Below are 27,919 nucleotides of genomic sequence, written 5' to 3' on the forward strand. Positions count from 1 at the left end.
CCTGCAAGGCCTAATATAGTCCATTCTTCTACTTGTCCTGTATCATTGTTTATAGCTCTAACTCTATTTCCCTTTTTGAATTTTGGTATCTCTTCCTTTGAATTTTGGTATCTCTTCCATTAACTCTCCTTCTATTGACCCACTTTGCCCGTTATCTTCCACTGTTTCCTCTATCACCTCTCTTTCTATAGTCTCTTCTGTGTCTGCAATCCTTCTCTCACCTATTATCTCCTCTCCTTCTAGCCAATCTACTTTCCCTTCATTTGGGCCATCTGATCTACCTTTCACCCCATGGGATTTATCTATTCTAGCCGATATCTCTTTTTTTTCTAATAATCTGGGTGATCGTCGTTGAATCCTTGTTCCACATGTATCCTAGCTACTTCTCTTAAAGAATCCCCATGTTTGACTATTATTGTTTTACCCGATACTCCCACTACCTGAGCAGGTCCTCTCCATTCATTTTCATTTTCCCTCTTATAGAATACCTCATCTCCTACCACTGCTTCTTCAAATTTATGTTCTCTGATGTTTTTGTTTAGCGCTATTCTTATTTTATTACAAGACTCATTTTTTATAAATGCTTCTCTGGCCTTGTGCATTGCATTCAGTGTGTCCCTTACCATACCCTCTTCCATCCCTTTTTCTCTGCTTGCAGGACTTGAACTTTCTTCTCCCATTAGGTTAGGCAGTGAAGGGTTTTTCTGATGCTGTGGTTAATACTTTAATATTCCATTTTTCTGCCATCCTCCTTACTTTTTCATTTTGGAATTCTCCCCCATTATCTGACAATATTTTGGAGGGTGCTCCAAATATAGCAAACCAGCACTCAAAAAGTATCTTTATTATAGTTTCTGGTTTCTTATCTTTTATCCAACAGGCCTGACAATACCTCGTTGCCATATCCACTATTACCAAGAACTTTCTCTCTTCTATCTCTCCCACATCCATCGCTACGACTTCATTAAACGTTTTGCTCCAAGAAAAGCCTACTACTGGTTTGGCGGGGTTTCTTTTGTATCTTTTACAAACCTCACAATTTTTAATCAGTTCCGTTAGTAACTTTCTTATTTCCTCTTTTTCTTTTTCGATTAACCCATTACTCCATTGTGCTTCCTCTGTTAGCTTCCATATTTTATCTCCACTTCCATGACCAAACTGTAAATGTAATTTCTTCATTGTGTTCTTAATTTCCCTCGGATTCTTTCCCTTCCAACCCTCCAGTAATAATTCTTCTACCTTCCTCCTCCTTATAGGTACTCTTAAATGACCCTGTTCGTCTTCTCTTAACTCTACTTTCATTCCCCCTAATACTTCTATTATGACACAATTTTCTTTCAAATTTAGGGTCATACCCATTTTACTCATGGTTTGCTTACCTATCAGCCAGGGTATATCACCTTGCAGAATTTCCGTCTTCAAATAAAACTTTCTGTTTTTTAGTATCACAGGTATTTCTATTATTCCTTTGGACTTATAAGATGTCTCACCAAAATTAAAGACTTTATTAGACTCTGTCCTAGTGTCCTAGTGTCCCTCATTCTCCTCAACTCTTCCTGACTCAAATCCATGACAATACGTGCTAGTCACAATTCCCCGCAAACTGTTGATTTACACCCTGTGTCCAAAATTGCATCAACCACCTCCCACGATGCTTCCACTATTTTATTAACTTCTCCTACATAAACCTCTTCTTCTTCTGTCCCAGTTTCTGTTTTCAGCTTATTTTCTTCTAGTCTTGTTTCAGTTTTCTTCCTATTATGAAAATTCTGAGGACAATCCCTCGCCCAATGCCATTCTGAGCTGCATATTGCACATACTGTTACCTTCCCTTCTTTGTTTATAGGATTTCTACCACCCCTTCCTCGGTTCCATCTTCCCCGATATCTTTGGTTTTCCCTCCCTCTCCCAGAACTGGCATTGCCTTCTGACGAACCCCACCATTCCCGTTCCTCTTTAGTCCCTAATCCCTCAAATAGTCTTTTCATTGTTTGCGACACTGTTCCGTACTCTAGCTTTTTCTTGCCCACAAGCCGATAATACCATTTGTTTTTGATTTTCCTGTGTGAGTTTGCTTGCTCTATTACATGATACCCCTTGACTTCCCCTTCAAGCGCGCCTTTCCCCATTGCTCTTTCACACTCAGATGCTGCCTTCTCGTATCTGATTAAATAGTCCGCCATATGTTCACTAGATTCTCTTCTTATTAGAAGGTATCTTTTTATTCTGCCGTAATTCTCCATTACCGAGTCTTTTAGATAGGCTTTATCTAGTTTCTCTAGGATTAACTTTGGACCCTCTGTACCAGTAAGTTTATCTTTATCTAATGCTTCCACTAGCTCTCGGGCTTTCCCTTTCAAGCTCATTCTCATTTCTATCGCCGGGTATTTTGTATCTTCTCCATACAACAATAGCCAATCTTCGGCTTGACCTTTCCATTCTTTGTATTCTTCTTGTATCCCGCTAAACCTAGGACATTCCCTTCTCCATCTAGTAGTCTCCCTTTGTTCACTGTCGGATCCAGGCATCTTTGATCAACCACGCTCTGCTACCAGTTTGAATTCCAGCCTAGCCTAACCCCTTTATTTCTTTACACAAATGAATAATCTACCCACCTGTACGCTTTCTCCAACTCCAGTATACTCCAGAAATCACCTTAGAACAACAGCACCACAAGACTTACAACCCAAAAAACTCCTACCAGACAGAGAGCTCTCCCATACCAACCACACACCACCAACACGTGCTTTCTACTGCTCCGTGTTATTGTTTACATCCTGCCGACGCCGACGCCATCTTGTCTATGACGTCACAGCCTATGACGTCACAACACAACTTAAATACATCAACAGACACCTTCTAGAATCTACCACATGCTGTCCATATATAGGACACCCACCATATTTCAACAATGCATAAAATACCCATAACAATTATACAATATATAATCAGGCATTACTTGCAGTTCTTTGCAGTGTCCCCCCTTGTGACCAGGAACTTTGCCGTATGGGGGGGAGCTTGCGTGGTGCAATGAAGAATTGAGCAATGGTGGTGGGGTGATTTATTCACCTCGGTAGGTACTGCCATGCCACTAAGGTCAATTCAGAGCATCCTGACTAATCCTGGTACTCTGTGTCACCTCCTCCTATTTTCACTATTGCTCTCCTTCCTCTGTCCGGATGGATTTTGTTGATGACCTTAGCATGAATTTGGACACGCTCTTACTGTTCTCCGGAGTTGAAGGAGGATGGAGTGGGATAGCATGCCTCTCCACCCGTAGAACTGGAGTACCCAACATGGTCGAGCGAGGGCAAACTTTTATGTCAAACCCTCCATTCAGTGCTGGGTCTGATTTCGATGGACTGATGACCCTCAAGGTACTGAATGTGGGGTGTATATCTAGGTTGTACCCCTAGAGTGCCCCAGTAAGGGAATTGCATCCTCTAAATGTGGCTCCATGGTGGGTATGGGGAAAACCTAGACGAATCTGCTATTTATCATTCTATGAGGAACTTAAAACCCCAAAATCCTGATGACCATTGCACGGAACCGGACATGGGAAGGACTCTTCAATCCAGTGTGGTTACACTGGCACCATATACTCCCCATCAAGGGAGAAGGAATTTTGTGGGAGGAAAATCCTTAGAAGAATCTGGAGGATGTCTACCTAATGAATTTGATAAATATCTAACTATTACCTTTGAGGATAAAGTTATGAATATTTTTGAAGTACATAGGGATATTGTAATATGCTGTGGGAGGAAACCTAAGATATTGCCACACGGTAGAAGTAAACTGTTGGTAAAGACTAGGTCTTTAGAAGAAAGTGAGAAATTGAAATCTCTGAGTTTACTGGGAGGAGTTCAGAGTGAATGTAAACCACATGATACCTTCAATCATACCAAAGGAATTATATATGCTCTTCATCTTATGATTCATCCGGGAGAGGAACTGGAAGATGAACTTAAAGTTCAGGGGGGTATTAAAGGTGGAAAGACTGAAAAAGAAAATAAATGGTGCATGGTGTCCCATGCCACAATTATTAACTTTCAGTTCATCTAAATTACCAAATTTTGTTAAAGCAGCATGGTACAGATATAAAGTGAAACAGTATGTGCTGAGACCCAGGAGGTGTTTTTACTGTCAGGAATATGGTCATATAATTGGATCCTGTAGATCCAAGTTGCGAGGAAACCCTGCAATTTATAAATTGTGGAGAAGTTGAGCATGGTGATTATCATGCTTAACCAAAAATGTATTCGTTGTGGGGAAGCACACCAGTCATCCTCGAACTCTTGTGATGTTTTCCTTTTTGAGAAAGAAGTACAATATACCAGAGTCCTGGAGAAAGTTACATTTGCAGAAGCCAGAAGAATAGTACTGAACAAATATATAAGACCAGGGGTATCTTTTGCAAGTGTTGCTGCAAATAGACAACAATTGAGGAGAAGTTAATTCGAATACTGCTTCAAATTCCAAAATCCTATGTGACAGAAAGTAGCAGGAAAAACAACTTGGGTAAAGCTCAAATTAAAATGTCTACGACTGCAACATCATCCTTGGTTGATGTGCGAAACTCTTTGGAAATAATATCGGCTTTGGCTGGTGCACCGGCCTCTTCGGAGGCAGCATCAGCTTTTGCTGGAGCATTGGCCTCTTCGGAGGCAGCATCAGCTTTTGCTGGAGCATTGGCCTCTTCGGAGGCAGCATCAGCTTTGGGTGGTGCACCAGCCTCTATGGAGGCAACATCAGCTTTGGCTGGCCCACCAGCCTCTTTGGAGGCAGCATCAGCTTTGGCTGGTGCAATGGCCTCTTTGGAGGCAGCATCAGCCTTGGCTGATGCATCAACCTCTTTGGAGGCAGCATCAGTTTTGGCTGGTGCATCAGTTTCTTTGGAGGCAACATCAGTTTTGACTGGTGTGAATAATTTGGAATGTATGTCTGTCCTTGCTGATGTACATGCCTCTTTTGGGGAGTTGGCATCCTTAGCAGATGCAATGGCTTCTTGGGAGCCTGGAACACCAGCTACAGAGCCAGCCAGCCAAGAACCAGAAGTTGCCTGTATGGAGGTAGCAATGTCAGTCTCAGAAAGAAAGGAGACTGAGGGTGGCAGGCAGTCTCCTAAGAAAAAACAAAGCAGGATTTCCCAAATTTTTGGCAACCCTACTAAGACAAAATATCTTCAAAGAGGCCCTTTTATTAAGGGGGCCGGCCGGAACCCCTATATATGTATGGTGGTATAGGGCGAAAAATGCTAAGTCATGAAAAAATTCATGGAGCTTCATATGGCAATTGAGAATACGTATACGAAATATTTTGTCAAAATTCCTCTTACTTTCGTAGTTACAGGGTAATTAGTTAACGTAACTCAATAAGCCTAAAACATTGATCCGTACAAGAAAATGCAATATTTCTTCTATAATCGTAAATTTTGATAATTATTGTCAAAGAAATTGGGAGAAATGGCATCTGTAGACATTCCCCGAGTCGAGAAGGAGACTTCAGGCTCAGCTACCAAGTCCAGTCCTGATTTAGTGCGATCACAGACTTCAAGTAGTCTACACGTTCCATTTCACCTCTGACATTCGCCTGCCTTTACGTATGTTTATGTATGTTTCGGCAAGAATTTCATCATGCCAATGAGGAAAAGACAAGGAAAACATCTCGCTAACATACAGACGAAGAAAAATCGCTCAAGTATTATTACAGAATATCATAATATATTGCGTAGTTAGTGAGAGAGGGGAGGGGAGGGTTGCTTAGTAACGCCCCCGTCTTGCTTGACAGCACACGTCACACTGTGCCCAAGGCTACGATCTTTGAGCAAAGAGATCTTCATTTATGATAAATAACAAAGTTTTGGTTTTTTAATACCCAAAATGGAATATGAAATTCATAATAATCATGATTTATTAAATTGTCTTTGTAAAAAAAAAGAGTACGCCTTCGAGTTTCACCTCTTTACATTCTCTTTCATTTACGTTTGTTTATCTTTGTTTCGGGCAAGAATTTCATCATGCCAAAGAGGAAAATACAAGGAAAACATCTTGCTAACATACAGAAGAAGAAAATTCGCTGTAATAAGCCGAGTTAGTGAAGGGGAGAGAGAGAATTGCGTAGGAAGGAGTGCCCCATCTTGCCTCAAGCAGTGCCCCAGGCTGCGATATATGAGCAAAGGGATCATCATTTATGATTAAATTATGATAAATAAAATAGTTTTGGTTTATTAATACACAAAAAAAAAAATATACATTCATAATAATTATTATTTATTAACATTGTCTTTATAGAAATACGAAGGAAAACTTTGAACGCCCGTATCTCAAAACTATACTTATTGACCTTCAAAATTTATCTTCTCACTTATTTTTAAAGCTATAACATTGGAATTTGGTATATAATTCAGAAAGACATTATAGAACAATCAAATAGAGCCCTTTTTTCCAATTTTTGTTTTGCCTTTTTTTTTTAAATTTTTTTCTCGTGATTTATAGGATGTATTTTTTTACCATATTGAAAAATTCATATCTAGCAAAAAAATGACTTTTAGAAAAAAACTCTCCATTTGATTGGAGGTCGACATCAGGTCTATATATGGTAGTAATCCCAGGTCTTAATATTGAATATCAAGGGAGGAGATAGAATTTGAAAAATGGTTATTTTCGGTATAAATCGCCGTGGCGTCACAAAACCGAAGATCAGAGGCGAAAATCATATGCGGTTTGGAGATGTCCCAAGTCACCTTATTAAGTGGTATGAATATCAAAGTCCTGTCCTTAAAAAAGGGCATTAGCCAGCCGGCCGGCCCCCTTAAGGCCTCTAAACTCAAGTAAATTCTCAAATTTTCTTCCTTGGAATTGTCAGGGCTTGAGAGCTAAATGGGAGGAGCAAAAAATGTTAATTTTTGAGTTGTCTCCTGTTTGCATAGCTTTGCAGGAGACTATGCTCAGCAGTGATTTTATTCCTTGCCGTAAAGAATATGTTGCTCTCCATTCAGATCTAAATAAAAATAATAGAAACTGGGGTGGAGCGATGTTATATGTTCGCCATGATACTCCACACAGGCATTTTCCTGTTAATTCTTCTTTGCAAGCTGTTGCAGTGCAAGTGTTTCTGGCTCGTAAATATACAATTTGTCCTGTATATCTTCCACCAAATGTAGCTTTCTCTAGTACTGATTACTGTAATCTCATCAGACAGCTTCCTCTACCTTTCATCATCCTAGGTGATATGAATGGAAGAAATCCCTTATGGGGGGAATTAATTACTAATGAGAGAGGAAATGGTCTGTCATCCATTATTGAAGGTGAAAATGTTGGTGTTCTAAACACTGGAGAACCCACCCATTTCCATGTACAGACCGGTACTTTAACAGCCATCGACTTGTCAGTATGTAGTGCCGATGCCATTATGGACTTCCATTGGCGAGTGATCGATGATAGGCACAGTAGTGATCTCTTTCCAGTTGTTGTTAGCACTAGATCAAGTCCTCCATGTCCAAGATTACCCCGTTGGAGTGTAAAAAGAGCTGACTGGGCAAATTTTGAAGAGCATAGTTCAATCGAAGCTACGGCAGAGGATTTTGAATGCATTGAGGATGCTATTGAATTGTTAATATCTACTTTATTTGCAGCTGGACTTCAGTCAATTCCAAGAACATCAGGTCTATTTATACGCTGACCAGTACCATGGTGGTAAAAAAAATGCCATGAAACCCATTGAACTATGAGATCTTGTTTGACTGGGTATAAAAGACAGAAATGTAACTATTATCTGGTAGAATTTCGTAAGGCTAGGGCAAAGTTTAGGGTTGAAATTAAAAATGCACGGAGAAAATCTTGGACAAACTTCATTTCCTCCATAAATTGCAAAACTCCCATCACATTAGTGTGGGAGAAGATAAGGAAAACAGCAGGAAAGTTTATACCTAGCCAACCACCTGTGTTAAAAGTAAATGGCATAAATGTAGGAGATCCACAAGTAGTGTCAAATGAGTTTGCCCTACATTTTGCTAAAATATCTAAAAAAGATAATGAGAAACCATATGCAAACAGCAGAAAACAAATAAAGAGGAGTCCTATAATATTCCATTTACTATGAGAGAATTTGAATTGGCTCTCTCAAAGTGTAAAGAATCTGCTCCTGGTCCTGGTGAAATTTCATATTCTACGATCAAGCATGCTGCTTAGAATACTAAAAGATTTATCCTCAGTATAGTTAACAGAATTTATAAAGAACATTGCTACCCTTTATGTTGGGAACTAGCAAGAATCCTTCCTTTCATCAAGCCTGGGAAGGATAGTTCTTTTGTAGGAAATTATCGTCCAGTTGCTCTAACATCTTGTTTGTGTAAAGTAATGGAGAAAATGGTGGATGCTCGTTTAGTGTGGTATTTAGAGCGAGGAAACTTTTTCTCTCTGGCCAAATGTGGTTTCCGCGGTATATGATCCACTGTTGATATCTTACTTAGAATGGAGTCCGCAATATGTGAAGCTTTAGCCTCTAAGCACCACTTTATCGTGGTTTTCTTCGACTTGTGAAAAGTGTATGATACTACCTGGCGGTATGGAATTTTGAAAGTAGTCCATGAATATAGTTTAAGAGGAGAATTAGCAATTTTTATTAAGCTATTCTTAAAAAATCGTTATTTTCAAGTACAAGTAGGAGCAGTTCTGTCTGAAGTATGTAAACAAGAAGGTGTTCCTCAGGGCAGTGTGTTAAGTGTAACACTTTTTGCTGTAGCAATTAATGACATAGTAAAGCAAATACCTGTTTGTAGAAGACTTTTCTTTATCTTTTGCAGCTGTGCGTATGTCAGTAGCAGAATGTCATCTACAAATAGTAATAAATAAGATAGTAAAATGGGCTGAAGTGCATGGTTTCAGATTTTTTTCATCAAAGATTATAGCCATGTATTTCTGTAGAATTAGAGGGATACATGCAGACCCAGATTTATATGTAAATGGCCAGAGAATATCTTGTGTTAATGAAACAATGTTTTTAGCAGTGATTTTTGATACTCGGTTGACGTGGCTTCCCCATATCCTAAATCTCAGGGCTAAGTGTAGAAAATCTTTGGAGATCTTGAAAGTTTCGTCAAGTAGATCTTGGGGATCAGATAGACTCCAGTTATTAAGATTGTATAAAGCCTTGGTTTTATCAAAATTAACATATGGATGTGAAGTTTACACCTCATCTACCCCAAGTTGCCTTAAGATTTTAGACTCCATTCACCATACTGGAATTAGGATTGCTACTGGAGCTTTTAGGACTTCCCGTATAGAAAGTATGTTAGTAGATGCTGGTTCAAAGCTGATTCAGATTCCAAAGACTTCCTGGATCCCTAGTATGCCATTCGTTAAGGAATGGAAGATTTTATAACTTTAATGAAAGTCATCCAAAGATGTCACATCCATATGCCTTCAGACTGAAATTAACTCTCCAAGACTTGAACCTTCCAGATAAATGTGTACTACCGGTGAGGGCATCTGTATCTTCCCCTTGGAAATTCCCAGCAGTAGAGTTTTGTAACTACTTTAAGCAGCCAAAGAAGAATGTCTTTGATAAAATATCATGTTATACCTTTTTAGATCATATGTCACATGATAATTTTATCTCAGTTTTTACCGATGGATCCAAAACCAGTGCGGCATAGTTTTTCTGTCCTTTGAGTGTAGTGGAAGGCTCTCAAGTAATGCATCTGCATTTACTGCAGAATTATATGGAATTTTATATTCTGTCAAAGAAGTTTTAAAAAGTAGTGATAAGAATTTTATTGTGTACTGTGACTAGAAACGCTCTTGAGTCACTGAAAGATTTTTATTCCAAACATCCAGTAGTTTCAAGTATTTTAGAATGTTGGAATATCTGGGAATGAATGCGCTGATGTAATTGCCAAAGAGGCTGTTTCTTGTATTGAGCCTAGATAATTTAGGCTGCCATGCAGAGATTTATATACTCCAATTAGAGAGAAGCATAAAGTACTTTGGCAAAATACTTGGTCTAATTTAACTACTAATTTAAAAATGAGAACAATTGCACCTGCAATCAATCCTTGGCTGTACAATTTTATGCCCAGAAGGTTTGAAACGGCTCTGTGCCGCCTGCATATTGGACATACTAGGCTGACACATTCCTACTTGGTGAGTTGTGATCACGAACCATACTGTGAAGAATGCCTAATTCCTCTGACTGTTATGCACTTGCTGGTTGAGTGTCCCAGTTTGGTGGAACAGCGCAATCAATAGCTATACTATGGGAAGGAGAATAATGTGTTTAAGTTGTCAAAAATTTTAGGAGCAAATGGGATTTTTAACATGAATGGCTTATTTGGATTTCTTTTTAACATTGGTATTTTTGATAAACTATAATGCTTGTGTGTGCCTTGCTGTTATTCTTATTATATTATATATATTTAATTGCTTTTTTTATAATTCATTTTTATATTATTTATTTTATAATTACCTGTATCTATTATTTTGTGAAAATAATTCTGTTTAATTATTATTATTAAAATTTATAGGGTCTTTTTATGTATAGTTTGGCATCAATGACCTAGTTGTCGCGATGCTAGATTAATATATTATCAATCAATCAATCAATCAATCAGTCAATCTTTGCAGTGTCCCTATGGCTCCTAGCTGCAACCCTTTTCATTCCTTTTACTGCACCTCTATTGATATTCTGTCTTTCTTTAAAACATTTTTTACTTTCAATTTCCCTTTCAGTTCTGAATGACCTCATAGGTCCCAGCACTTTCCTTTGGCTTAAATTTTACATTCCATTCCTAATCTGAAGGTATTTGTAAACCACTCAAGTATTGTCTGTGATTTCGTGTCTGAATGGTATTTTTGTTCATTATTCTAAGCTGGCAATGATGCTCCCTTTTAGCTGTTTTTGAAAGGGTATTGCTTGTGGGGAGGAGATTAGGGACATTCATCTTCCACGTTTTTCTCATGTTTCTCATTTATACTATTCCTTAAAGGAAATGTATAGTGAGGGTTTTGTAGTTACTGGCATTTAGTAGGTGTTAAGGGAATGGTGAGAATGAAGAAGCTTTCTAAAGACTATCATTTTGCTCCATTATCTGTGTTTATTCTCTCGATAAATGGACAACTATGTTGAGCTATTGATTTTGGTACAAGGTTTACAACAGTCCCCAATTATTCTCATGGATCCTTTAGGCATATTCAAACTCTCAGCAGCACTCAGCTATTTGCTAATTTGCAGTTGTGGCAAATATGTATATGTTTAACAACATGAAATGATTTTTTATAATGCAATGTACGGCTCTTCACATAACCCATCAATCACATTACTGAGTTCCATCCTAGCCTGACAAATTTTGTGGCTTCATTTAAAAACCACACAAAATATAAGGTGGGTGGTTAATACTTTCCTTTAATTCCAGGTGGCATGTGCATCATTAGACTACCGCATGTTTTCTGAGATTAAAGAGATATGAAACTGAATTTTGACTAATAATACGTATGCTACAATTTGATGAAACAGATTGATGTTTGAGTTTTATTCAAGTTTATAAATTTGGTATATAATCCTGTCAGCTACATAAAAAGGGGTTAATATTTTTGTAACTGTGTGTACCGTGTAGAATGTGTTTGCGCTTGCTGAGCTTTTAATGCAAAGTTTATTTTTTTTGTTTTCAGAAAAAGCACAAGAAAGGTTTCAGGTGGGAATTCTAATTCAAGTGATTCATCAGATGACAGCATGTCATCAGTTACCATGGCACTTTTGGGTGGAAAAACTGGAAAGAAGTTTTTCAAGAAGTTGTTGAGTGATGTCTTGATGGATGCACAGAATCAGGTAACTAATAGTTTCTTGGCATTGCTTATAGATTATAGATCAGTTTAATGAGACACTAGTCACAACTTTAGACATGCCTATGCTTGCGAATGACCTCATTTCAGTTTGTGCACAGTTCACACTGTAAATGGTGTCCCCCTTGGGGTGGTACTTCTCATTGGCAGGTGGAGCCCTTGAAAGTCTTAGGGTATGTAAATCTCACCGTATAACAAGAAAATTTAGATAATGTTAATTTTTTTTGTTATTTTTTTATTAAGTTGTTACTTTTTATAACTACAAGTTTTCCCCAAATAAGAAAATTATCAGTTTTACATTTCATAATTTACTTTTCATAATTCATATTAGAGTTTAGAGTTTTGAAAATTGAAATTGGATATTTGCTTCTTTGGAAGCTGAAACTTGGATAAAAGGAAATATAACAGTTTTGAAGCCAAGTAAAAATAGCAGATATCTTTAGATGAATAAATATTAAATGTTAAGAGTATTGAGAGGAAAGTGAGTGCAAATTTCATCCTTTAATGAACAAATGCTGGCATGCAAAACAAAAATCATCATAATGGTGATCTGGGACAGCATTTAGATAAGGTCTTGGCACGACATACTGGTGTGGAATGAAGATGTCAGATGAGTGAGTGAGTTCTCTGAAGGATACAGGTTGGCGTGACTGAGGTATGCCTATGTGGGAACAATTATCTAGTGATTAATTTTTTCTTTTCTTGAAAAATGGTATTAGTATCCCTAAAGCATGTTACAGTCGACCCGCCGTATTGACGTTCTCTAGATTTGCGGACTCACCTATTTGTGGATTTCTCTTAGAACCACATCTATCTATTATTTGTGGGAAATTCGTTATTTTTCATTGAGAAATATTCACAGATTACTCTATTTTCATATCATTTTCATGATATAAAAATAGAGATGTACATGGCTGTCAGGAAAATAATGCTACTGGTCAAAGCACTCACGTAGTGTAGAGGCAGTACACACTGTGCAGCACATTATGTCACCCAGGTGGGCGGGCATATACTGGTAGAAGTGCCTCAGTGGTGTGGTTGGTTTGGTGTTTGCTTCTCACTTCGGTGGTCGCGAGTTTGATTCTCGGCCATTCCATTGAGGAGTGAGAGATGTGAATTTCTGGTGATAGAAGTTCACTGTCGACGTGGTTCGGAAGTCACGTAAAGCCGTTAGTCCCTTTGCTGAATAACCACTGGTTCCATGCAACGTAAAAACACGTTCCTTGCAACGTAAAAACACCATACAAACCAAAACCATATACTGGCAGAGGTGACTTATGAAGTGTGCTGTGAAGCGTAGTGTCAACTCACCTGTAGAAGAATAAATCAACTCCCTCTTGCTGGATCACCACCTCTTTGCACCTACTCTTATTATGTTTTGAAACTAGATAGCATCAGCTATCAAGCAGGACTCTCCTTAGACAATCTTGGTGAAACACCCCTTTATACCAACATTGCCCAATGCTGCTAAGTTTTTTTTTGCTCTGAATGATCCTGTGATTGGCTGGGTTCCTTTTTTTATGAATGAGGTGTGTGTTTGGTGAAGGGTACTGATAATTATCTCTTCCCCTTGTAGATTTTGATTAGGTACCTCATTCATATTCTTTAAGAAAAATTCTGATGATTCACTTTTTATTTTTTCCTGATTTGTAAGTGATTTTTAGTAGTTTTGAATATATGTACCAGTTTCATTTTTGAGCTTGCAAGGTAAGGAATTTCATATTTGTGTTCTGTTAGAGTACAAGCTTCATGTGGTTTTTTTGTTATTACTGAGGATTTAAGCTTTTCATTTATTGTTTTTTTCTATAACTTGTCTCCCTGCAGGCCCTAGTGGGTTTATAGTTGATTGACTCAGTCCATAAAATTTTTTCAGCTGAAGATGTAGAGAAAAAGAAAAAGGGAAGCTGTGGTAGGCTGTTAAAACTGTACAAACTGTTACATGATTTAAGTTTACATGTTTGGTGTTAGGAAGCAAATTATTTGCCAATTGATCCAGTCTGTGGTTTAGCAAGCATGATAGTGACCCACCTTCACCATGCCTCAGCACACATCAGAAGTTGCATGGTGAGCCTTCCCACTCCTTTATATGTTCCATAGGCAAAGACCCCATGTCTTGTGCATATATGCTGGTAAGCTGAGTAAATCAGAATTTAGACAATTGTGCGGACACTATCGGGTGTCAGCACATGGAGTTGACCTCAGTAATTGTACTGTGCTTATGAATCATGAAGTATTTTGAATTGATGTAATGTCTTGGTTGCCATAGCCTGAAAGTATTAAGGCATAGGTATAAATGGCTGTCTTTTGTTTGTGGACTAAGCTTAAAGTTTTTTGAGGCTGTGTTAAAATTTTGGATGATTTTGTTTATAGAATTATTACATGTAAATCAAATATTTCAGTTGTGTTGTGAGGAAAATTTGGCATTTCCTTGTTTAATTTTACATGTAATAGTTGTATTTAGACAGGATTTTAAAAGTTTTTATCCTTTTAATTTTAATGCAGTTTGTTCTAAGCTGTGTCACTTTTATTGACAGGTTACTGAAGCAAAGGAATTGGAGAAGAATAAAGTAAAAGAGAAAATGTTAAAGCCAAGACAACCACTTAATGATGTAAGCAATATAATTAAATCTGATATGAAAACAGTGGAAAATGTTACCTTATCTCATCTGAATGATGGATTAACCACTGGTATCTTTAATATGTGTGACCAACCTTTAACTAGCACTACTTTCAACTCAAAGCGTCATGTTAGGAAGTCCACTCGCCTTTCAACAAAAAGAAGTTTGCATAATGCCATATTTGAGAAGATGTCACCTTTATGTCAGGAGTCAAATTATTCTCCACTCCTGTCTTGTTCAAAATTGGATGAAACAACTTGTCAAGAAAGTACTATTGTAGTAGCTATGGATAATTATGGAGCTTCCCCTGAACTACAGTCAAAACTGCCGTCTGAAAATTTAAAAGCTTCTTGTTTTGAAGAAACAATGTTGTATCAAGAAGTTTTGAATCTTCCATCTGCTTCTGCAATTAATTCAAAGGATGAGACATTTGTTGTGAAGTCCAGTTTTATATCTCAGTCGCCCCTTCAGATAGACCGTGTAAATAAAGCTAGAGCTCCTGTGAGGCGCTCAACAAGGCTGTCAGCTTTGAAAGCAACTCAACGAAATTATGAGATTCTAACAGGAAATAGTCCTGCAGCTTCATTATGCGGAAAGAAGGTAACCAAAGGTAAGGTCTCATAGTTATTAATGACCCTTTTTTTATGTGACCTTGAGCCCTTGTATCCAAATTTCTTCATCTGTTTCATATTACTGTATACTAATTACTGTATACTATAGGGTTTTCATTCCTGTTTTTTATTTCCTATTTCTCAAGGAATTAGTAATGGTCAGTTATCTTTCTTCACTGAAGTATACCAACTAAGAAGAAAAGTTTTCTGTGGAAGAAAGTTTAACATTTTTTGGAGCCATGTTTGTAAATAGGCTGTGAAAAGAGAGGAAGGTTTCATGTTATTGGTTGGGAGACATGAAAATGATAATAGAGTAGAAAGAATTCTGATGCCTTGGAAATGCTGGTTAATTTGAAAGCCACAGACGATATTTCATGTTAAAGGAATGGAACTTTAATGCTTTGTAAGGTTTGGAATACTTCTGATTGTGGACAAGGACAGGTATATATGAGTTATCCAAGGGAAAATATTTACATCTGAGTGCTTTTCTGGCATAGAACATAAAATTTGATATTTTTATTGTCTTTTGTAACCTTTTGATTGAAATATGGTAGTATATGCATCAGATTTTTTCACTTGAAGAAAGCAAAAATCATCAGGATGTTAAATGCAATATTTCATTTTGCCATAGACATAAAAGGTTTATTGATCTCTATAAATAGATTTACAGTCCAAATTTGGGCGTGATTGAAGTCATAGTATTTAACAAATGTAGTCATATCACTTACCTGCTTTTTGATGTACATACCTGGTTGATTTTGTAGTTTTTATTATATGTACTACTGTACTTTAGTTGATGGTAACAGTTATGTGGTAATCATAGTTCACTTCAATATTACACAGTTCTAGAAATGTTCACAGAATTGCATAAAAGGATAGATATGTTAAAGGTTGTGTATGATAATGTGTTATTAAAGTTAAATTTGATTACAAGTGCTGAATTGAATAGAGACAACCTAATTGGTTACTTAATGCATTCAGGCTCACGACCAAATGCAACAGTTCTGGTTACTGGTGATGCAAGCACAACCTTAAATAGTACTACTCCAGCACTGAACAGATGGAAATTAGTTATGAGTCCCAGGTTACAAGCAGACCACTATAAGGAGATTTTGGAGCTACTGAATACTGGAACTGTTCGTCAACTTCAAGCCCTTCCAACCATCGGCCCAAAAACTGCCATGGTTCTGTATAATTACAGGTAAGTTCAGCTACTTTAAAACCATTTTATTTATTTATTTTTTTTACCTTCTGAAAGTAAATTCAAGTTTTAATCACAAAAAGTTTTGTGACACTTAGATTTTGATGAACAGGCCAGAAGTATGAAAGTTATGACCATAAATTAATATGCTTAAAAAATCACAGTAGATGCATGTGACTTCATTAAAGAAGTGAATACCACAGGAAAATGATAGGCAGAGATCCAAGCGCTTTCGTCTTTACTAAGACATCGTCAAGGAATGAATGAAATACAGTTGGAAAGAAAGTTATCAGGTAAACAAGATCAAGAATGCCAGATGGTTAATTGTCAAAAGGGTAAAAATTAAGAGATAATCCAGGATTATCGGATATCACACAGTCACAAACTTAAACATAGATTTAACCCTAACAGAAACTACAAAGTATCGTATAGTCCAAAACATGTAAAAACTGAATAGTATATTAATTTTGATGCTTATATTTATCTACAACTTTTTTCATTATGAAGACATCAAGTTTAAATAAACCAAGACTTAAATTTGGAACATTTCATTATTTGACTTGATGAAACAAGATTCAATGATGTTCCTTTTAACTGTCATATTACATGGGATTAAGGCTCTTGCTTGATTCCAGTTAATAGGATGATCTAAATCTCTCATATATATGAATAATGCAATCAATATTTGCCCAGTTCTCACAGAATATTGGTGCTGTTTGAGACGTTGTGAAAGAGATTTACTGGTTTGTCTATAATAGACTATCACACTTTTTACAAGGAATTTCATATATGCAGCCTGGAAGATCTTTAGGAGAAGTTTTTATTACTGAAAACAACATTTATGTTAAAAAGCTTTAAAATTCTAGGAATTTCTAAAAACCTTTCATCATAGGGTATTTTTAGAATGTTATGCCTACTAAATTCAAGTTTGTCATTAGTTAACCTTCCATGGTTCTAGGTTCAAGTTCCTTTGCTCAAGTTTCCATGCAAGAACATACTAATTTTCCTTTACTTATTTTGTATTTTGTTTAGTTTTCATTTATATAGCTATTTATTTGTTTGTTCATTAATGTTAATAATTTTAATTATATCCATATTTATTTCTCATTTCTCTGCTGTAGCTTTTTTTTTTTTTTTTTTTTTTTTTTTTGTAAGTTTATTGTTTTATGGAAATTTTCTTGCTAGCCTTTTGTTTTGGCATATGGTTTGAAAGCATTTTTGTTCCTAAAGGTATCAACTAACACGTTTTAAGTGGTTATTATCTTTGTGTGTTGCTGAATGACTGGATGAACATAGCTACAAGCTAGCTGCATGGCGAGACAGTGAGATGACATGAGTTCCAGGAAGATTTCTTGTGGGCACTTCTGCTTTCACTTCTGCTGAATGAATGTAGCTCAGTTTATATTTCTGTTTCTCTGTTTTTTCAGCTCGTTCTCTGCTTTCATCTCTGCTGAATGAATGTAACTCGGTTTATATTTCTTTTTCTTTGTTTTTCAGCTCGTTCTCTGCACCTTTTATTTTATTTTCTGTTTTTCTGTCTTGTGGAGAATAACTATAACCAAGGTAGATATGAGGATCTGGAATGGCCTTGTGGCTGTTGCATGTCTGCAGCATTAGTAGGCCCACTCATGTATGTTTTTTTTTTTGCTAAGGTAAAGTCTGTGCCAATTCTTTCCCATTTGAGGAAGAAAAATAAGGAAAAGAGGTAATTACCTTCCTTATCATGGAATTTTATTGCACTGGTCAAGTCAGTGGATACAGTGGTGGCCTTTCTTCTGTCATCTTCTATTCCTTTACCACCTGAGAGCTCTTCTCATGAGGTGAGAACAAACTCTTCCCCAACCAAGAAAGTTTGCCATTTTGTGCCTGATATAATTGCTTCTGGAGTGGATGTTCCTTCTACAACACCTTCCCCATCTAATAAGGATGATCATTGTTTTATCTTGAGAAAATTCGGCTTAAACTGAATGTTCCATGTAGCCCATCTTTTGACTTTTCTTGTTAGCTTGGTGGAAGTGAAGTACAAAGAATTACCATCCCTAATTCATAAGTATCAGTGGTTCCTGTTGGTGGTAAAACTCCTGCTGTCCAAAGCTCATCTTGTGCGTACAGTTACGAGACAGCTAGAGCAGTAACTAGAAGTTACTCTCCCTGCTGCCCTTCCTCCAGATGAGCATACCTCCTTAGCACTCTCCTGTACTAGTTTGGTCCAGCAAGTGTGCTTTTTGGTAAAAAGAATGGAAATGTTCCTGCTTGTCGTCTTCATCATCGTCTTGTTTGTTGTCATCATTTTTTTTTGAACAGCAATCTGTCAGATAAATCGAGCAGTAGCCTTAGGAAATGTAGTCTCTCCTTGATCCAAGGGCATAGGTATGACAGAAGATCAGCTGGTAAACAATAATCTCACACTCACTCTAGTAGATGAAGGAAAAGTAATCATTCGTTGGATCTTCTTGTTTATGGGATCCCATTGCTCGGTGATAGTCAGGGTGTGCTGCCAATAGACACGTCACTCAAGGAGTGTCATGTGGTTCTGTGAAAATAAACCCTCCTTTTTCAGGCATTTGTATCTGCCCATAACTTTACTTACATGGTCCGCTTTTTGCCAGACTTGTAATGGTTTTTCGCATAAATGATGTTTCTTGCTGACCCACATCCCAAGAGCATTTTCTTGTAGGTAGAGTGTATTGTTCAGCTACTTTTAGGACACCACCCTCCTAAAGAAGTGTTCTCTTAAAAGGCATTGGTTTATATCCCATAGCAACAAATATAGAATTTTTAAAGTAATTTGTATTTTTATTTTGTACACAAACCAAAGCCTTTTAATATATTCCCACCTCTACCTCCATGCTTAGTATTCCATGCAGAAGATCAACTGGGGACTTAGTGTACTTGCTAGGCTTCTCCATGGAACTCATGCTATCTCATTGTGCCACCAAACGGCTCGCCTTATAACTGCAGTCATTCAGTCCATATTTCTGGAATCTTGTGCCAGATAACTTTCCCCAGTGCTAGGTCTGAAATATTTATATACCAAATATTTCCATCCCCAAAAACTGTGAGTGTGTGGTTTGGTTGTGGGAAAACATGTAGTATACTATATTGATATTGAAGTTTGTCCTTAAAATTATCCATAAATTTCTTTCTCTCAACAGACAGATGTATGGCAAATTTAATTCTGTTGAAGATTTAGAAAAAATTCCAGCTTTGCGAAAATCTTTTTACATTCAGTTCATGAAGGTAAGTGAAAAAAAATTTAGTAGTTTTACTTTTTTAGGTCAGATACCTTTGCATATACTGTAATGCTAATACATGTACGTATATGAATTTTTAGAAATTTAATTGAGTTGTGTGTGTTAGATCACTTTAATCTGTATTAGATCACTGAAATCCCTCCATGAAAAATATAAGATGTGTTCATTTCATGGACAAACCTGTAACTGAAGAAGGTGAATTGTTGCACTTGATGTTTTTTGGGATAGGCTTGATTGCTTGCTTGAAATTCCAAATACTAATAGCTAAAATCCAAGGGGATAGCCAATACTACAGATTCTTTGAAATTAGCAGGTATTAAGTTTTATAGTAGAAAAAGTCTTGCATATAAAGTATGTATATACTTAATATTTGTATTGTATGCCCATGTGTGAAAGTACTCTGAATTCTCCTTACTGGAAAATTCAGGATGGATATTGGTTCATTAGTATGAAGTTCAGATTTGTAGAAGTAAGTTACAAATAAACCCACGTAAAAATAAAAAAGAAATAAGGTTGAAATAAACACTTATTGAAAACTGTAGTTTATCATTGCATTATCAGTCAGTTGTCATGAGCACATTATGGGGATAAATTGAAATGAAATTAATGGAAGATTAACAAAATTCTTTTAAGGTTTTGTTTCTGCCTCTTAAGATATCAGTTGAAATATATGAAATTAAAGCTAACCTTCCTGCCTTCAGTCCTTCTCCCATGAAGGGAAACCAGTGAAAGAAGCTATTTCAAGTATGAAAGCTAACCAGAGGCTATGTAACTTCATCCCAACATCTGTGATCCAGGGGGAACTTCGGACCACTGTTGGTGGGTATGTGGTGGGGAAACCGTAACCTTTGTTTACTTTCATACTTTGAAAAAGCTTCTTAAATTGGTTGTCTTGTATGGGGCAAGGATCAAAGGCAGTAAGGTTAGCAATAATTTCATGTATTTCAACCCTTATCTTCAGTTATGAAAGCAAATCATTTAAAAAAAATTTGTTAGAACCCTCTATATTTTCATTTTATCCAAATAAATTTTTAAGGTGCTCCAATATTATGACATTCTAACTTATTTGTTTTGAACACACCTTTGGGCCAGCCCCATAAGAGTTGATGTCAACTCACTGGTTTGGTAAAACCATTTGCTATAAATAATATTTGTACTTGTACTCGTATATTCAGAACACCCATTAGTGTTGGAGCGCTCTTCAGTGATTTTACGCTTTCCAGAACGTTATGCTTTGCTTAAGCGCCCAATGGCACATGAACGTAGAGGATTTCGGGAACCTTCTTTGAGGCCTGAGCTTGCATTGGTGCCAGAGCACCTCTGCTCCCTAGTGGCCAGCGCCACTCGAGCACCCATTTGCGCCTAGCGCGGCTAACTTTTATTTCAGCTGTTTCCCATCATGCTTCGACATCTTCGACTCTATACCATCCAACTGCATTTGGATGATATTTTGGGGTTTCTTAAATCACCTCCTATTTCTAGCACTGTGGAGGCTACTTTTTCACCTGAATCATCAGCGAAAGAAGAGGATCATGATTGAGAAGAAGCTCCTCCCGTCTGCATTTGCTTCTTTGTTATGCTTTTTTTTTTTTTTGTGAAGTTTCCCGTCATCGGACATGGGTAAACTGCTTATGATGGTGCTCTCTACTATGGCAAGGAAGGCCCTGATTGAAATTGGTTGCTGGCTCGCAGACAAGAGAGAGTAAGGGAAGGCTGCCTTCTGTTATCATCCTTGTTTATTGGAATTGTTTTTTAGGTTATAGTAGTGGAGCAGGGGGTAATTATAGCATGGCAAAACTGTTGGGAGAAAGCGCATGTATTAATAACATTATCTCTTTTATCAAAGAAGCTGGTCTTCTCAAATATATCTGACAGCTGTGCTGTCTTAGTATATACATTTTTTTTTCTTTTTAATAGTTTTACTGGTTTGTGATCAATCACAATTCTTTTTATCAGAATATTATTTTTATTTTTATCAGAAATTTATTTTATTTTTTAAATCAAATTTATATATCTCTCATAAAGATAAAGGTATTTTGAATGTTATATAATATATTATAAAAGTTAAAAGATCACATTTAGTATTCGGCGTCGGTGACCCTGGTAGTTGTGACGCCAGATAACTCGCAATCAATCAATCAATCCTTGTTTATAGAACCCTCCTCTCTGGGTGCATCTACCATGGGACTTTTTGGGGCTTATTGAATCTTCTTGCAGGTCTTCCTTTGTGGCCAATAAAGTGATGTTTTCTTTGGCTGAACTAGTAGATCATTGACTGACAAACATTTTCAAGGATTTTGAAGTTGTTAAATTTTTGGATTGGGTAGTAGGCACCTTTGCTGAGAAAATCCAAGATCATCCTAAAGTGCTTGCAGATCTTTCCTCGGGTGTGTTTGCTGTACACTTCTCTGTATTGACAGGGCACTTAGGGATGGTTTCTGGGAATTGGCATCCACTTTTGCAATGGGAACACTTTGAAATGTGAACTTTGGTGTTTTTTTACCACTAAAGGGGTAACTTCTGCTCAGATATCTGCGCTTTTTTTCTCCCCTTTGGTACGTGACTAAATTTTTCCACAAGTGGTGATTAGTGGAATTGCCTCAGAGTTGCAGAAAAAGTAAACTCAAGACTTGTGCAGTCTTCTAAATGCTCTAGGGAGGATTTGTCCTTCAGTGTCAAGTCGTCTTCTCTTGTACAGCGTTTGCCCTTCGTGGTGGAAGGAAAAGTCGCAATCCTAGAACTCCATACATCATCCATCCATCCAAAAAGAAACTGCAGAGAGCCCTCATTCTTCCTACTATGTACTAGGCAAGACGCTGTGAATGGATCTGCAAACAAGGGAATTATGTTCTGAATATAAGTACAGAACCTGCTGTGGTAATCAGTAGTTAAAGACTAAATTTCATGTACCTTATACATATATGATAGCAGTTTGTAATTATGTGGATGTTCAAATGTATAGTCAATTGATATTAGTTTTTTTTGCTTTTCAGGCTAACCTCATGAACCGGCTCTCTTTTGACTTTTAACTTAGCTGCAGTTGAAATAGCACCAATTTTTTTTATTAGTTTCCAGCAAGATGATTTTTTTTAATGGATTTTCTTTACATAATTATTTTTTTTGCCATAGGCAAAAAAATCTAAGAAAATTTTTTTTTAGTTAAGCAAAATTTGCCATTGCTATGTGAAAATATCAGAAGCTTTCATTAGTTACTTTTTAAAGGACTTGTTGCATTTTGCATGTTAAAAATTTAAACAGTTTTGATCTCATTTATGCTAGTTATTTTCTATCAAAATGGAACTTTATTTGGATTTTGTTCATCATTTGTTTCATGTATTCTTGGATTTTGTTTTTCTTAAAGGATATCAGTGTGGGGTTCACCAGATGAGGGGATGTGATTATCTAACGCATGGTGTGAGGGGAGAGGATGTGGTGTGTTTAGGCTATATTAGGCTTGGTAGGTTTCAGTGAGTCGATTTCTTTGAACTTCCTTAATTTATTAATCCAACTTGATAATAGTGAGTTGAGTACAGTTCCATTCAGAAAATATAAAGCTGGGACTTGAGGTTCATAGGTTGAATTGTTAGTTACTAAGATAGAGGAAGAGGCAGAGGCCTGTGGAAAGAACACAGGCTAGATTAGCATAGTGTACTTCACAAGAGTATTCACGAAATAAACAGATGAGTACTGTATTGGTATCTCGATCACAAATCAACAAACATTATTTGGGACAATCATAATAAAGTGGCAAAGAAAATATTTTTACAGTATTTCAACGAAAAAAGCAATACACATGAGGTATCATTGTTTATACAATGAAATAATTTCTGATTATGATAATACATTGCTGATATGCCTACGTACATGTATAATTGACTCACCTGCCAAAGCTCCAATAATACAAGTTGGCAATACAGAAGACTGATTAAAGAGGTTTACAATTAGCTGTTCCCTCAGCCATGTTTGTAAACCTCCCGCTTATTCTGTTCCACCCACGTTCTCAAGTTAGCTGGGAGATACTTTCTTAACAGTATACATTACGACACAATGCCAATATGATATATTTTAAAGTTATCAGGTTGCGTTATACTTATTATAAAATGTACTTCAAATCACAAGATTAAATGGATGCACTTTATGGAAAATAAGAACATAATATACAGATTTGTATAGTGATTCACTTGTTTCTTCAGTACATAACTGCAACAATTAGAAATAACTTGTGAGCAAGCTTTCTTATTACGGCACAGCACACTATGAGGGTTTTAATGTAAAGCATAACTCATGAATTGTTTACAGCATTTCAAGGAAACAATTTGTTATTATATGATTATACAACATACAAGTACTTGTGGAAATGTATGTTTTATAATCGCACTACATCAGTATACATGTACGTACAAGTTTCAATTTTTATGTACTAAATGTAACAAAGTTCAATTAGTCCATCAGTCATTTTTGTATATTACTTGTGAAAATATGCAATATGAAATATGTGGTCCCTGTGTCTGGGACAGATATTGAAGAGCAATATTGTAGGTGTGGTGTCTGGAAGCCAAACTGCCTAAAATAAGAGATACTTAATAGGAATAAAGAGGATCATCATGAGTTTTTAATATTTTTATGAAGCTCTAGAGTTGTTACAGATGTTTATAATTTTTTCCTCTAATATTTTTAGACGTACAAGTAAGGATACATATATATATATATATATACTTAGACTTAATGTACAAATTTATGTACCCATACAATGCTAATATGCATGTAACTTTTTATATTTTTGTGGAAGAAGCACTTTTCATTGTGAAAGGTAAAGGTACAGGATTTCCTAAAGTACAGTAGAAACTATAACAAATCCGATTAGTAAAACTGAAAAATGAGCAAAATATGTAAATTCAATGCAAAGAGAACTAGCAAAAATGTACAAAATTTTATTTCAATGTAATTCTTCATGGTCCTCAGCCTGTGTATTGCTAGATACAAATTTTCCCTCAACCTTGAAAGAATGATAAAAATAAGATTCAAGAACAAAGGAAATAAATAACAACAAAAAAGGAAAATGTATAAAAAGTTAATAATGGTCATTATGATATCCATGTTTTTGGTAATGAAAGTCATATTATACCTCTAATATATAACTACTGGTCTACACACAATAAGCATAGAGATCAAGGAAAAACAGGAAGCAAAGTGAAGATGTAAACTAGTTTATAGTTATGAAATGTTACACTAATATTTATTGAAATTAAATGTACTGGTTCTGTCCTGAAGAAAAGCTGAACTTGGTATTTTACTGGACTTGCGAGGATTTTCAGATTGAAACCATTTTATAATGTTAAGAATAAAATTATGCAAGTCATTTTTTATCTCAAGTGTGTTCCTGTCCAAATGCCTGGAAGGAGAGTTTGCAATAATTTGTTTTGTTTTGATTTAAGACCATTCATTGCATGTTTCACAAAACTGTCTCTTTTATTACATATCACTAATAAAAGTAGTGCCTTGGTGGTATGATCAGTATGGTGCTGGCTTGCCACCTTAGTGGCTGCGAGTTCGATTCTCAGACAATCCATTGAGGAGTGAGAGATGTGTATTTCTGGTGATAGAAGTTCACTCTCGACGTGGTTTGGAAGTCACGTAAAGCTGTTGGTCCCGTTGCCGAATAACCACTGGTTCCATGCAACGTAAAAACACCACACAAACAAACTAATAAAAGGAAATATTTGATATATTAGGTTATCATGAAATTACTTAATACAAGGCTCTGGTTCCTAATCATTATTAGTAAGCCTAATGATAAGTATTTAAGAAATTTTTTTAAACAAGTAACGAGTTGTAGAATCAAGTTGTACCTGGTTCCTGGCTTAGTATTTAATGTTGCATAGTTCAACTTAAATTCTATTGTTAAATCTGTGCTTTTATTTTTTCTTTACTATTTTTGCTTGTAGTTCTCAACTTTTGTCATGCACATTGTTGATAAACTGTCAGTTTTTTCTCTCTGTCAGTCTTAAACTTGCTGTGTATGCTAGGCATATAAGACCTTTTGAATTACCATGCATTTTTTTTTGTCTAGAATACTGTGTAGTTAAAACATCCTTCCTTGTTAAGTATATATATATAAAAAAAGACCACTCGGGTAAAATATCCGTCCTTTTCTATTTGCAAAAGGAAGTGGGGCATTGAGTATTCATCAGCAGTTATATTATAATATATTAGCATGAGGGCAATTTTGCAAAAGGGGGAATTATACACCTCAGTTGAATAGCCTTGCAGTGCATAAGATGCAGATTTCCCTGTGCCCACCGTTGTTTCACTGTTCCCTCGTGCTGTGCTGTATTTATTTTTATTTATTTTGTATCGTGTGTCATAGTTTCTAGTTAATTTTTTGACATAGCTATTTATTTTCTTTGGAAAATTAGATTTTTTTTTTGTTCCAGTGATTTCAGAATATTTAAACCTGCTTAACAAGTGGCTGATGTATTTCCTAAGTTTCATATTTCAGCTAAACCTCATAAGATGATTAAAGCTATGGTAGATCAGTACATATCCCAAAAACTTGTGTACTGCTTAATTTATATTTTGAAACATTTTTTAACATGTTTGTAACCCTTATGGAAAAGTCACATTGTAACTTTGTTACTCCCTTATACAATCTTATCATTGTTTATGAAAGTAACTTTTTTTTCAATCTGCAAGGGATTTTAGCAGGTATTTGCTGTGGGTGTCTGATTAACCACAAATATGTATGGGTTAATTGTGTGTTGAAAATTGAGGCAAATATGCTTTTGCAATACTGGAATGGTATTCCTGTAATTGTATTACCAAAATTTTAATAATGGTAATGCATATTTAGATGTGATGTTATGATTCAGTGATTTGTATTTGATAAATATTTCATATGGGGATAACATAATAGGGTTGCAGTTCAATGATAACTCTTACTCTAATGTGCACATTAATGGTCTAAACTGATTTTCATATCTATATTTATCTTCAGAAAGTTTTTATATCAAATAAGGGTAGAATTTATGCTCTCTCATCTGTCATTCCAACTCGCAGTCATGTATGTTGTCATAGGTTTAAGAATCCCTGAAATTTAGTTTTTTTTTTAAAGCAAGTATTTACTTTATGAAATTATCTGCATTTAATGTACAATATTTGTTTATCTTTTCATATTTTTATATCTGGATTATTTTTCTGTACTTTTATATTTTCCTTGTCAGCCTATCTCTTCTTGATAGAAAAAGTTAAGTTTTTGTTTGCTGTTTCTTCTTTCTTTAATTTGTAAATAAAGAATGGCAATTTCATTTATTGTAGTAGTTTTGTCATCTCATGACATTACCTTCTGTTGTCTCTGTATAGTAATTTAATTAGAGTATTAGATAATTTTTTATTGGACTACGTATATATAAGTGTATTTTTACTACTAGGTACAAATTACATTTATTTGTATGCCATAGGATATGAAATGTACAAAAGAGGAAATTTGTTATGGGAGGATTTGGAAATTAATAGAGAGGGGATTTTGCAGAATTAGTTGGGCCTTGCATGATGCTGTAATGTCTAGACATTTGCCTCATGAAAGATTAGCCATTGGAACAGAAAGTACTGCAATGTGTATGGCACCTCAAATCAAGACAATGTAATCTCATTTTAGTCTATCATATATGTTTAAATCAATAGCAGCAATTAGTGTCAAATTAGCGCTGCAAAGAACCTTTAGTGCACTGCAGTGTACAGTGCACGTTATTGATAGAAATACAGTTATATATTCTTGATTGGTTATTTACTGGCAAATATGCAAGAAACTTGTGTTGATGGTACAAAAATGAAATGAGCAAGTTTACTCATTTGGAGAGCACAGGAGTTTATCTTTTGCTGGACTGCTAGGTAAAGTCTGTTAAAGCCAAAAGGGTGACTTTTGAATCCTAAGCAATTGTGTCTGTTTCTGTATATAAATTCTTTGTTATGTAAGAAAAGCTCGAGTTACATTCATTCTAAAATTTACATCTCCCCATCCTTTATTTTTTATATTTTCACATCAATCACTAGGTGAATGTGAATACATACAATGAATTAAGAAGGAAAAGAATGATAAAAAAATATTGTGGGGATGAATGCAAATACTAAGTACTTTCCATCAAATAATTTTCTTTGTTCAGATCTTATGAGTAAATAAAATAAAGATGAGAATTTAAATTATCTTCATTCTTTTCTTTATGGCAGGTATTCCTTATGTGAGGTCAGATGCCCTTTATGATGGATAATCTCCATTTATTTCTTTCCTATGCTGTTTTTTGACGGACTTCTTAATGCCAGACTGAAAATCCAGTATTTTACCAAACTAACTCAATTTTTTTCCTTCTACAAGGTCTTCCCTTCCACTGTAATAATCATCCAT

At 35.9% G+C, this 27,919-nt stretch overlaps 1 protein-coding gene across 2 annotated transcripts in view; it reads left to right on the forward strand.

Annotated features, from left to right (window-relative positions):
* The window catches only part of LOC135195809 (kinesin-II 95 kDa subunit-like), a 71,889-nt gene extending 44,172 nt beyond the window's left edge, over positions 1-27,717 (forward strand). For both annotated transcript variants that reach the window (XM_064222286.1, XM_064222285.1), the window contains exons 11-15: positions 11,667-11,823; positions 14,372-15,065; positions 16,048-16,267; positions 19,423-19,507; positions 22,515-27,717. In XM_064222286.1, coding sequence (XP_064078356.1) covers positions 11,667-11,823; positions 14,372-15,065; positions 16,048-16,267; positions 19,423-19,507; positions 22,515-22,550 — 1,192 coding nt within the window. In that variant the 3' untranslated portion in view covers positions 22,551-27,717. The remainder of the gene's footprint in view (positions 1-11,666; positions 11,824-14,371; positions 15,066-16,047; positions 16,268-19,422; positions 19,508-22,514) is intronic.
* Positions 27,718-27,919: the final 202 nt, after the last annotated feature.

Source organism: Macrobrachium nipponense, chromosome 16, assembly GCF_015104395.2.
Source record: "Macrobrachium nipponense isolate FS-2020 chromosome 16, ASM1510439v2, whole genome shotgun sequence".
NCBI classification, from domain to species: domain Eukaryota; kingdom Metazoa; phylum Arthropoda; class Malacostraca; order Decapoda; family Palaemonidae; genus Macrobrachium; species Macrobrachium nipponense.